Genomic DNA, 12,641 nt, shown 5'->3' on the forward strand with positions numbered 1-12,641 from the left:
AGGTAGTAAATATTTTAGGCTTTGCAGGCCACATAAGGTCTCCGTTGCATATTTTTCTTTATTTTATTGTACAACCCTTTAACAGTGTAAAAAAACCATCTTGACCATCTGGCATACAAAACAGGCAGCAAGTCCTGTTTGGCCGGTGGCCGTAGTTTGCTGACCCCTGTCCTAGAATTTTTTAATGTGAGAATTATCAGGTTATTTGTTTTAAAAAGAAAGAAAGGAGGAAAGGGAAGGAGGAAGGAAGGAAAGTTATAAAATAAAAGGAAGAAACTGGGTGATAGAAGCAGTGATATTATTTTGAGGTCATAGCCTTAGAATCCTGGGATTTTAAAACTGGAAGTATTTGATATCGTTGTTATCAGGAAAAAAAACAGTTGGGAAGATCCTTCATGAGTTTTAAAAAATACACTTCCTTTTCCTTCTACTAACCCATTTAATTTTTCATAGGTTAGTTTTCTGTTTCTCATCATTTCTCAGTTCTTAGAAAATTTTGCAGAGTTCTAAAACCAGCCTCGGTGAACAGGCAGAGATAGAGTCCTGTGTAAATTTATAAATATCAAATTTCTGTATAAATTGTAAATATGAGGTAACTCATTTATTTTATTTTCGTTGCTGCATGCGGACTTTCTCTATTTGCGGCGAGCAGGGGCTACTCTTCGTTGTGGTGTGGTGGCTTCTTGTTGCGGAGCGTGGGCTTTAGTAGCTGCGGCACGCGGGCTCTAGGGCACACAGGCTTTAGTAGTTATGGCATGCAGACTCAGAAGTTGTGGCTCGCAGGCTCTAGAGCACAGGCTCCGTAGTTGTGGCGCATGGGCTTAGTTGCTATGCGGCATGTGGGATCTTCCCGGACCAGGGATCGAACCCGTGTCCCCTGTGTTGTCAGGCGGATTCTTAACCACTGCACCACCAGGGAAGTCCCTCATTTATTTTAATTCTTTAAAGATGTAAACGTCACTTAAGCAGCACCACTGTGTACTATGCATGTTACCTTTATAGTTTGGTTTTTTTTAGATTTTATTGTGACATCCCTGTGAGATTAAATTTAATCAAGTGCCTCTAATAACACCTCTTAAACAAAATATGGCAGCCATTCTTCTGTCTACTTTTATATTCCACCTAAATGATTAAACAGTTATAAAGGACAGTGAGGGAGCCTAAATATAAAAATGTAATGGGTTTCCCAGTTGTCTTATAGTGATTTAGAAATAATATATGAGTTGTTATTTGAGGTAATAGTCATTTATCCATTAATTTCTCAGGTTCATCATCAAACTTTTATTAGTGCTTATTATGTACCAGAGACTGTGCTGAGTATTTGGACTGCCTTAGCCCTCAAAATTCTCAAGGGCTTGTTCCTTTTGGAATGAAGAAAATTCATAAGACCCTTTTAACTTTGGGCTTTTTCTGTAAGATCTCAGTTTCTGACTGGTAACTATGGCATATATATCAATGATTTCTGTAAGTGTTTTCTGTTATTTGTAGCCTCAAGCAGTGCCTCTCAGGCAAAGGGAGGACTCATTCCATCCACTTGGCACTAACAGTGGAAACTACTGTACAGTAGTCCCTCGGTATCCGTGGGGGATTGCTTCTAGGGACCCCCGTGGATACCAAAATTCATGGATGCTCAAGTCCCTTATGTAAAACGGCCTGGTATCCTTGCCCCTCCATATCCACGGCTGCGGAACCTGCGGAGGCCCTCCATAGCCGCAGGTTCTGCAACTGTGGATTCGGAGGGTCAACTGTACAGTAGAAATTTTCTCCTTTCGCTTTTCTGGGAATATTGCCATGTTAAGTATCTGCATATGGGGATGTAGTCATAATTATAGTTGTCTCTTCTGGAGTGCTTATTATATGCCTAGCATTGTTCTAAGCATTTTATTTGTATTAGTTTATCCAATCCTCATAATAACCCCCTGAAGTAAGTACTGGGTTTACAGAGGAGGAATTGAGCCTGGAAGTTGCTCCATGGAAAAAAGGATATGGAGTCAAAAGGTCAGTCGAGGAAAGCTTCACATGATATTCCCTAATATCCTCCTCTAAGAGAGTCACTTTAGAAGTAAGGGAGAAAGAGAAAAACGCACGAGAGTAAACGCATGTCACTCATTTCCCTGAAGATAGCCCCAAGATAGACTAGAAGAAGAAGGTATTTGTAAGCCTTTTTAAAACGCTGTGAAAGGTTGTAGTGGAATGTGCCGTAGGAACTGGAGAGAGGCGTTTTTATTCACTATTATCAGAAACAGATCCCAGCCCAGGCTGGCAGAATGGTGAGAGGAGAGATAAACAGACCAGTGCTGTCAGTTAGGTTTCTGGGAAAGAGCAGCTAGCTCTGAAGGTAGGATCTTGTTTTAATTATTTTTGGATTAATACGGAAATTCTAAACATGGAGCTCACAGTGGGCCAAGTCTTTTCGGAGGCCTGACGATGAAGACAATTAACGCTTCCTGTTTCTGTGGGATAATTACGTCGATGTGGGTTGCTTCTGACTTAGTCACCTAAGTAAGTAGTATTGTTTTGGGGTCTTTTAATGGAAGAGGCCCAGAAGGTCTCTCTAGTAGTCACTGCACTGGCAGTGAACAGAGAGAATTGTGACATAGGTGACCTTATTGGGTGTCATTTTTTTGGTCTACCGTGTTTCTCTAAACAAGGAATGGTTCCAAAGCTGGCAGGGCTCTTGGCACACATTGGAGATGTGGGAGCAGAATTTTAGAAACCACAGTAAAGCTAATAATTTACCTGAATGTTTACATTTAGCTTGCTGGTTGTAGTATAGTGATCGTTAGTTTTTATAAAAATTAAAAATCAAAAGTTTTCTGCTAGAAATGCCATTAGCCAGAATACAGCACCCCGTTCACTTATTAACTGTTTTTTTGGTCTTTCTGTCATATGTCTTCTAGTGCTTTGTAGACAAGTGGATTACATTTTTGGTGCCGATTGTAGTTTTGTGCTTTTGCAGTGTCGTGTGCTTTGTTGGTTTTGGATTTGTTCTTACCAGGTTAATTAAGGCTGTTCTACCCCTTATTCCTGCTCAGTGAATCAAACAGTCCAATATTCACTGTGAACTTCTAGCGAAGACAACTTCAAAAAATTCTGAAGGGGATTAACTGGTACATACTGATTCCCACAGAGTTGGTTCTGTAAAAATCAAAGCAGGGCTTCCCTGGTGGCGCATTGGTTGAGAGTCTGCCTGCCGATGCAGGGGACACGGGTTCGTGCCCCAGTCCGGGAAGATCCCACATGCCACGGAGCGGCTGGGCCCGTGAGCCATGGCCGCTGAGCCTGCGCGTCCGGAGCCTGTGCACCGCAACGGGAGAGGCCACAGCAGTGAGAGGCCCGCGTACCGCAAGAAAAAAAAAAAAAGAAGAAGAAGAATGATACTAACATCTTCTACATGTTAATATGTTTAAAGAAATGAAGCAGTGCTTCTTACCACTTGCTTGCAAATCTGATTTTAACAGCTGGCTGACAATGCTTTTCTGCTTTAGTGCTCACCTTTAACTGGTAGTCCCAGCTCAAGATTGGTTATTCCAACTGTTTGTACTCTAGAGGCCTGCGTCACTGTACTTTGGATCATTCAAAACTGCATGTTGTTCTTTCCCTCATTAGCACTGTTTGTACAAATCTTTTTGGTGCTGTGTGTTGACACTATATGTTATTTACACAGCTTTATCTGCCTGATTAGACTGAAAGCATCTTGAGGGTAAATACTTATGATGACTGTTTTTAATCTCAAAGCACGTATAGCACCAAATCTTGCACCAGTGAAAGTTTAAACATAGATGTTCCCCTTCAGCATCTTGTGTTTCATTTATAAACATGCCAGTTTAACAGGAAAAGAGTAGTGGATCTAGGCAGTCAATAGTGAATCTCATGGCTGACACCTACTTCATAGTGTGGCCTTGTACAGTTCCAAAAATGTCAGAGACAGTCTTGTCTTGGTGTTAAACCTTATTAAATATGTAATTGTCATCTAACTTAATATTTTTTCTTTCTTTCACTGGCTGCAGAGCATCTTTAGGTGTAGATTGTTTACTTTCTTTACCAAAGTCTCTGGGCCTAGGGCTTGATGTTACCACTGACTTCCACAGGATGGCAGACTAAACCCATTTTTTGGTGTTAGGTGTTTGAAACCATTTTTAACACACATGCTGGTGCTCTTAATTACTGTTAAAAATCTTTTTTGAAAAAAAAGAATCTTTTTTGCTTTTTCTTTAGATGGGCGGTATCAAACCGAGAAATGCTCATAGCCCAGAACAGCTCCTTGGAATTTAAGCTACACAGACTCTATTTTATTAGCTTGTTAATGGGTGGAACTACAAATCAACGAGAAGCATTACAATATGCGAAAAATTTTCAGCCATTTGCCCTAAATCATCAAAAAGGTGAGTCTAGAGTCAGCTGTTTTTAATGGTTGGAACAGGACCATGGCTGCCACTGGAATTTAAGTTTATCTTAACTAGATCTAATATACGTTTGCTAATAAACTGAAACAATTGTAGATGATAAATCACTTAGTAAAAAAAGCTTCTTGGCTGGCTCTAGAACAAAAGTAAAGCATTAAACCTCTTAATTGAAAAGTCAGAGAGAGACATTGCATTTTGGGGGATTCTACATTAACCTAAGAGGAGACAGAGAAAACGTAAAGTATGCACTTGCCCCCGGCATCCCCCCACCATACTGCTGTTATGGCCACGACAGAGTGTCTGAAGGTGCAACAGGGTAGCAGCAGTTACTCCCAGGTGTCAGTGTAGAGGGACTGACTAGTTTTACAGCCAAAGATATGTGATGACCCCATTTATGACATGATTATTACTTCTCTAGATAATGGTAATTATACTATGCTGTGTATAAATTATAAGTTCAATATTTAGTGCTTCCCTTTTCTTCTTCTTTTTCTCTGTGCTGTTTCTTTAATAGAAACCAAGCGTAAGTACCAGAATTTTAAAGGACATTGTCAGTAAGTTATTTTATGCCATGTCAGCTGGGGGAATTCTTGCCTTTTTCAATGTATTACTTGCAAGCTCTGTTTGGGGTGTGATCATTCACACCTCCAAATTGCTGCTGCTTTTGTTTAGACATTCAGGTTTTGATGGGAAGCCTCGTGTACCTGAGACAAGGGATCGAGAACTCACCATATGTTCACCTGCTTGACGCAAACCAGTGGGCTGACATCTGTGACATCTTTACACGAGATGCCTGTGCCCTCCTGGGGCTCTCCGTGGAGTCCCCGCTCAGTGTCAGGTATGGAAATTGTCCTGTTATTGAAATGTGCGTTGCATTGGTTAGTTCTGCTTAATTTGTTGTCTAGTTCTTGACGTTTAAAGCTGAGAGAACATGTGTCTTTCTGAAGAAGAGTACAGTTGGTATTTCAAGAGATCGTCACAATTGGCAGTGACCTAGTTCTAAGTGTGGTCTGTGATCCTTTGGGGGGTCTCTGAGAGCCTTTTCCACTGTGTTCACGTTGTGGGTTAAACTGCTCCAGCCTTAGCACAGATCGGGGCAGTGGTCCCAAACCCCACAAGGACTTGCTGTATTCCTCATCCACCACACACTTGCAGATATTTTAGTTTTACTTAAGAATGTTCTTGACGAAACGTTAAAAATCACTCACTTTATTAAATTTCGACCTTTGAGTATACATCTTTTTAACATTCTGTGTGCCCAAATAGGAAGCTCAGATAAAGCACTTCAACTCATGCCAAATCATGAGACAGTATGATGATTGTCTCAGGAAAAAGCATCTGTATAATGTTTGAGTTATGAGCTAAAAACTACTTGCTTTTTTCCTGGAACACAGTTTTTACTTTTACTGTCTTAGAAGACAGACTATAGGTACTCACACTCAGGTTTTTGGCAGATATTTATTCAGATGAATGAAGTAAGCTTGTCATGTCAGGGAAAGTAACTGGTGGTATCTTTTGCTACAGTGGTAAAATTCAAGATTGTAAGCTAAAATAGAAAGTTGGGAAAACTTGAACCGACCACTGTAAGCTTGACAGTTCCCCAATGCTTAAAGACATTTCCGATGAGACTGGTGGTAATAATAATGAATTTGAATTTTTTTGATATTAACATAATGAAATGTGCTAACCCTTGGAAGATCAGTAAGATCTCACAAAATCATACATGAGTAAAAGATTCAGAGTACGAGACCATTGGATTTTAGTGCAGCAGGGTACAAAAAGTACAATGGCAAGGATTCAGATTCCACTTCCCAACTAACCTTTAAAAAAAACTAGTACTTGTTGGGGCTTCCCTGGAGGTCCAGCGGTTAAGACTTCATGCTCCCAATGCAGCGGGGGTGGGGGTGGGGGTTGGGGGGGTTGGGGGGCGCTGTGGGGGGGCTGGGTTCGATCCCTGGTCAGGGAACTAGATCCCGCATGCCACAACTAAAGATTCCACATGCTACAACTGAAGATCCTGTGTGCTGCAACCAAAGACCCAGGGCAGCTAAATTAAAAACAAAACAAAACTACTGTTTGTTGAGTTTTGGTGTGGCATTAAAGAAGAATATCCACAGTTATCTGAAAAGGCGGTTTAAGTACTACATATCTGTGTGAGGCTAGATTTTTGTCACTTACTTCAACCAGAAGAATACATTGCAACAGACTGAATGCAGAGGAAGTTGTAAGAATCCAGCTGTCTTCTGTTAAGCCAGACATTAGAAAGATTTGTAAAAATGTAAAACAGTGCTGCTCTTCTCAGGTTTATTTTTGGTTTGGAAAATACAATTATTTTTTTGTGAGACTGTTATTTATAACATGTTTTTTGTTTTTAAGTGATTAATCAATATTTTAATTCTCAGTTTTAATTTCTAATACAATAAATAATGATAGAATAACCCACAAAACTAAATGTTCTTTGAGATCCTTAATGTTTAAGCCAGTAAAGGGGTCCTGAGATCCAAAAGGTTTAAGAACCAGTTTTAAGCAATAACTGTTTGGGGACTTCCCTGGCGGTCCAGTGGTTAGGACTCTGCTTCCACTGCAGGGGGCGCGGGTTCGATCCCTGGTCGGGGAGCTAAGATCCTACATGTGCCTTGCAGCACGCAGCCAAAAAAAGAACCTTTTTAGCTCTTCTATTTATTTGGCTCCTCCGGTGTTTTGAATCCCTGCTGCGTGCCAGGCATTGTGTGGGACACAGAGATGAATAAGGCTCAGCCTGCGTTCCATAGGGGCTCCACCTGAACGGAGGAGACAGACTCGTGCAGTTAAACTGTAAGGTGTGGTGGGGCTGCAGGTCTGGTTCTCTGGGACAGACTCTGAAATGAGCGGAGACCCACGTGCAGGAAGTGTACTGGGATCAGCCCCTGTGGGGAGTGAAGGCAGCAGGGTCAGAGGGAGAAGCTGGACTGTGATGCGGTCGCACCAGAGGCCTCGGTCCACCCCTGCGGAGCTCTGGAGCTGCAGTGGCCTGTGCAGTTGTCCCAGATTGGTGCAACTTTTGTATCCTCAGGTGGAGCAGTCATCGAACGTGTCCCTGGTCAGGTCGCTTTCTCCAAATGAGGACAGTCCTGAAGGGGGACTCAGTGGAGAGCTGACTGCCAGCACTTCTAGATGAGAAAGGTGCTTCTGCCGTGTACAGGGGTGATCTGGGTCTGGAAGGAACTGTGCAAGAAAATGTTTCAGAGTGTCATTAATGTTAAGAATGCCATTAATGGACTTCCCTGGTGGCGCAGTGGTTAAGAATCCGCCTGCCAGTGCAGGGGACACGGGTTCGACCCCTGGTCCAGGAAGATGCCACATGCCGCGGAGCAACTAAGCCCGTGCGTCACAACTACTGAGCCCGCACTCTAGAGCTCGCGAGCCACAACTACTGAGCCCACGTGCCACGACTACTGAAGCCCGCGTGCCTAGAGCCCCTGCTCCGCAACAAGAGAAGCCACTGCAGTGAGAAGCCCAGCCACTGCAATGAAGAGTAGCCCCTGCTCGCCCCAACTAGAGAAAGTCCACGCACAGCAACAAAGACCCAATGCAGCCAAAAATAAAATAAAATAAAACAATTTAAAAAAAAAAGAATGCCATTAATGACTGGTAGGCAGAGCTTATTAAACCTGGTGGTTTTATAAACTGTAAGACTGCGTGTGTGCGTGCGCGCACGCAAAATAGAGGGCTTTGTAATGCTTTCAATCCAATGGCCGGGGTCCTCTGCACATAGCATGGAGTCTGGAGGACTTGGCGTTTCCTAGGACCAAGCTTTCTGACACCTGGCCTGGCATTAACATTTCCTCTTCTGCCTTCCCAGTTTCTCAGCAGGTTGTGTGGCGCTGCCAGCTTTAATTAATATCAAAGCTGTGATCGAACAGAGGCAGTGCACTGGAGTTTGGAACCAGAAAGATGAATTACCTGTGAGTGCCATTTTCTGTTAGTTATTACCTCTCCTGTCATTAGAAGAACGTGGATGTTAAGGATTTCAAATGCCTGTCTTGCCTTTCAGTCAGGGAACATTATTGTAGCCTTTTGACAGGGGTTCTTTTATGTGTATGTAGACATGATTAAACAGTAAAAGTGGAGAGCTAGTACACTTTGGAGGCGCTGGAGGAGCTCTCTTACCATTTTGACTTAGCGTGGCAGTGACAGCTAATGAAGGAAAGCATCAGAAGTGGGGAGGGTGGATATACTGTAGCGTGTGGTATGTTCTAAGTGCAGTTGCTAAACCACTCGTACTGTGAACTTTTTAAAATATGAAAGCAGTGAGTCAACTCAATTTAGTTTTGTCTGAAACATTGATATTTATGAGATCACAGGCTTGTGCTGGTTATATTTTTCTAATACCAATTAAAATAAGTGCATAGCTGTTAAAGGTCGTCGCAGTGACACCTGCGGTCATCAGTGGCCCTCCCGTGCTGTGTGTCCACTGTTGTCATGGACTGGGCCATGGTTTTAAACGTCTGCTCCAGTCACTTGCCAACTCTCTAACTTCTCAAAGCAGTAGTTTGTCCACCTCTGAAAGGGGACCATCCTTCTCTTTATGGGGCTATTAAAGGCTGAAGGTAACAGAGGGATGCTTAGGATAATACAGGACACGTAGTAGGTAGTCAGGTTTTGTTGCCGTAGTAGTTACGACATGGAGCAATAACAGAGGTCATCGTGTGTGTATGTTTCCATCAGGCCTCTGACAGGCACTGCAACTTTGACAGGGATTATCATTCCTGTCATGACTTGGTCACAGATCCTAAAGGGCTACAATATGCATTTGGCTTTTTGCTTTTTTTCTGCCACCCCTGTGCACACGTTTATCTGCAATTACCCTGTTCTTCCAGCTGGTAACTGTCGGTTGGTTGCCCCAGCTTCTCAGAGATCTGTCCTGATGAAAGGCGCAGGTGCACTGCCAGTCCTGAGCGTGGTCGGGACACGAGCAGTACCCTGCAGGGCTGCCGCTCATCTGAGCAAGCGAAAGGAACTGGAGCCTTCACTCGCTTGGCTGAGGCAGGTGCCTGCAAGAACCTGGCAGTTTCCCAGGTGTATTGTCAGTATCTTTGACACTTGCACACTAGAACGAAGCACACTGAAATCTGAATTCACCCAAAGCCTGTGTGTCAGGGTAATAAACGGTTGCAGGGGGGCGGGGGAGGGGATGATCTGGTCATTTTTTCTCAGGATTATTGTTACACTTTGCCACCTTTCTCGAAAGAATCTGAGCAATAGACTTTTATGTTGATACAGCCATTTTAGATTTAAAAGGAAAGAAAACAGAACTGATGTTTGTGGAGCCTCTGTCCTGTGCTAACCACTGTGCTAAGGTGATTTCATAGCCTTTGTTTTGTTCACTGCAAAGAGAGATAGCCGATACAAGCGCTGTGAGCTCAGATGGATGGGTTGTGAATTCTCCTGCTGAACTTTAGTTTAAAGCCCTTGTTTCAGGTTGTTTCTCTGGACAACTACACATAAAACATGGAAAAGATCTGGATCTGAAGCCCACACAGCAGTAAACAATGTTTAGTCTGCCTTTAAAGGGATTATCACACTGAATTGTATCACCTAGCTAAGGGTCCTGTAAAAACAGTCAGGATTGCTGGTGGGTTTACTCTTCGATATATCCTGATGAATTTTCGAGAGTATTTGACTTCTAGAGCGTTGCCTTGCCTTTGACTCTTGCTCTCAGGCATCAGAGTTTGGGTTGATACGTAGTGTTAAAAATAATTTAGAATTATGAGGTAATACTTTGAATCCCAAAGACTGTCCATCTTTGGTTAGTTTAGAAGAGTGCTGTAAAAAGGTACCTTCAGATGAGTAGGTTTGATAAATGTTCTTTGCTGCAGAGCACGTATTGACATGTGGATGGTTTTCTGTAATATAACTTAAGCCTTTTACCTTTTTTAAAAAACAGATTGAAGTGGACCTTGGTAAAAAGTGCTGGTACCACTCAATATTTGCCTGTCCTATTCTTCGTCAGCAAACAACAGATAACAATCCACCCATGAAATTGGTCTGTGGTCATATTATATCAAGAGATGCCCTGAATAAAATGTTTAATGGTAGCAAGTAAGTGTTTGACTTTTTCAATGGCAGTAAAAAAAAAAGAAACAAATAGTCTTTTGGAACTTAGTGGGAAGATAAGTAACAAGGATAAATAAATGTAGCTAGAATTTAGAAATAAATAGATTTCTTAGCTACTTATTTAGTTTAGTGGGTGGTATCTTTTCTCAGTCTTTATTAGTCTTTGTTCATGAATTTATTGATTAGATTTATAAGCATGATCTTTAACTCAACTTTTTGGGTGGGTGGTACATTGTCATCAAGGCCGTTCCCCTCCCTTTTACACAAATGGTAGCATACTATACACTGTTCTGAACTTTGCTTTTTTTCACTTAGTGATACACCTTGGAGATTTTTTTATGGTGTAGAAAGAGCCCTCATTCTTTTTTAAAGCTGTAGATTATTCTGTCATATGGAAATGTGATAATTTATTTAACCAGCTCCCTGATGATGAGCATTTAACTTTTGTTACTATGAAGTGAATTACCGTATCTATATGGGATTTATAAATTTGTAGAATTGTAATTCAACAGGTATATACATTTATAATTTCTATACATAATGAACCCAAATTTAAAAGTACAGTCTCAAAACCCTATTTCTAGCTAAGGCAACTAGAAAATTTCTCATTGGAGTTCATTTCAGACCCATTATGGTGAAGTCTTTCTTTTAAGAGAAGGCCCTGAAGCTGTTCATGTTCTTCCCAGAAACCCTGGGAGTGCAGGTAGGTGGTGACTTGAAGCCAGAGCTTGATCTTGGTTCAGACCATGCTGGTTTCATGTGCCACTGCAGGGTATTGTGTGCCACGACAGGGCATGTAGGCTGCTCTGGGTAGGCTGCATGCCTTGTAGGCTTAGCAGCTGGCATCAGATTTGCTGCATGTGAGTGGATTGTGACACCAGTACCTCTGAAAGTCATTTTGAGATAGGTATAAGCTAAACCTTGGAGAAGAAAAATTGGATTTACTTCTGAAACCCCAAAAGCAATTTTCAGAACAGTTGTCTTTGTTTTCAAAATAGTTTTCACTGATTTCCACTGAAGAAGAGCCTTGAAGTTTAGCGTCTGGCTTGGATGGTGTTTCTTTGTGACCCTTCAAAGCTTAGCTGTTACGTTAAGGGAAAGCACAGTTAATCCTCAAAGCAAAAAACAGACATGTGTATGTGTGTGTGTGTGTGTATGTGTGTAATTGTTAAAGACTCTATAACTAGGTAAAAATTGAATGCTCAGTACGGATCCTGTTCCTTGATTTAATGTTTTCTTTCTTGTCTTTAGATTAAAATGTCCATATTGTCCAATGGAACAAAGTCCAGGGGATGCCAAACAGATATTTTTCTGAAGAAATAACTTTAGTTTGCAATTTGTAAGTGAAACTGAATCGAGAGAACGTTCCATTTAATGCAGCTAACCAAGGACTCCCATGTTTATATAAGCTAATGCTCCGGAAACTTTGCCAACATTTTAGTGTATACACACTGAGGGGAGTGCGCCAGATGAATATTATCATAGGGCTTTATTATATTCTTGGTCTTCATTTCTGATCAAGTAAATACACCAGCAGTTGTCATTCAATGCAGGTTTTTGTACTTAATTATATGGTGATTTTTTTACTTTTTAAGAGCAGAAACAGAAATTTACCTTCCTGCCATGTGTTTAATATCTCTCCTGCTTTTACTTTTGTCATTCTCCTGATAACTGTAAGCCTTGAGAATGTTTGTGAAAAAGTTTTATTTCCTGTTACGTGTACATAATTAAATGAAAATTCTTCAGAAAAAGTTTGAAAAACTGAATTGTGGTAATGAAACTAATTTGCAGGGGTTTTTGTGCTCAAGGAAGAGAGCTGTGATAGATTCCAAATTTGCTTTTTGATGTTTTCCTCTGCTTGCTGCAGCTCTCACCAAGAAGTCAGCAGACCTGCATCTGAGGTCTGCTTGTAGCCCCAGCAGGCTGCCTGTTATAAAATTCCATCACCAATTTATTAGCAGGTTGGTGTGAGCGGTCTTCCACTAGAACAGAGTGGAAGCAGTACTATTGTTTCTTTGCTTTTATTGCCAAGAGGTGCTTGTTTTAAAAGAGTGTTCAATAAAACAAAATTGTGAAGTTAGAAGTGTTCTTAAGTTGATATTTGCTCTCTTGGTCTTGGTAGCCCTCTTCTCTAAAATC

General features: G+C 41.5%; 1 protein-coding gene across 1 annotated transcript in view; it reads left to right on the forward strand.

Annotated features, from left to right (window-relative positions):
• Positions 1-12,168, forward strand: part of RMND5A (required for meiotic nuclear division 5 homolog A) — a 48,353-nt gene extending 36,185 nt beyond the window's left edge. The window contains exons 5-9 of the mRNA XM_079721020.1: positions 4,219-4,385; positions 5,079-5,244; positions 8,248-8,350; positions 10,333-10,487; positions 11,754-12,168. Of these exons, the coding sequence (XP_079577146.1) occupies positions 4,219-4,385; positions 5,079-5,244; positions 8,248-8,350; positions 10,333-10,487; positions 11,754-11,817 (655 nt within the window). The 3' untranslated portion in view covers positions 11,818-12,168. The remainder of the gene's footprint in view (positions 1-4,218; positions 4,386-5,078; positions 5,245-8,247; positions 8,351-10,332; positions 10,488-11,753) is intronic.
• Positions 12,169-12,641: the final 473 nt, after the last annotated feature.

This window comes from Hyperoodon ampullatus (assembly GCF_949752795.1).
Source record: "Hyperoodon ampullatus genome assembly, chromosome: 15".
Classification (NCBI taxonomy): Eukaryota; Metazoa; Chordata; class Mammalia; order Artiodactyla; family Ziphiidae; genus Hyperoodon; species Hyperoodon ampullatus.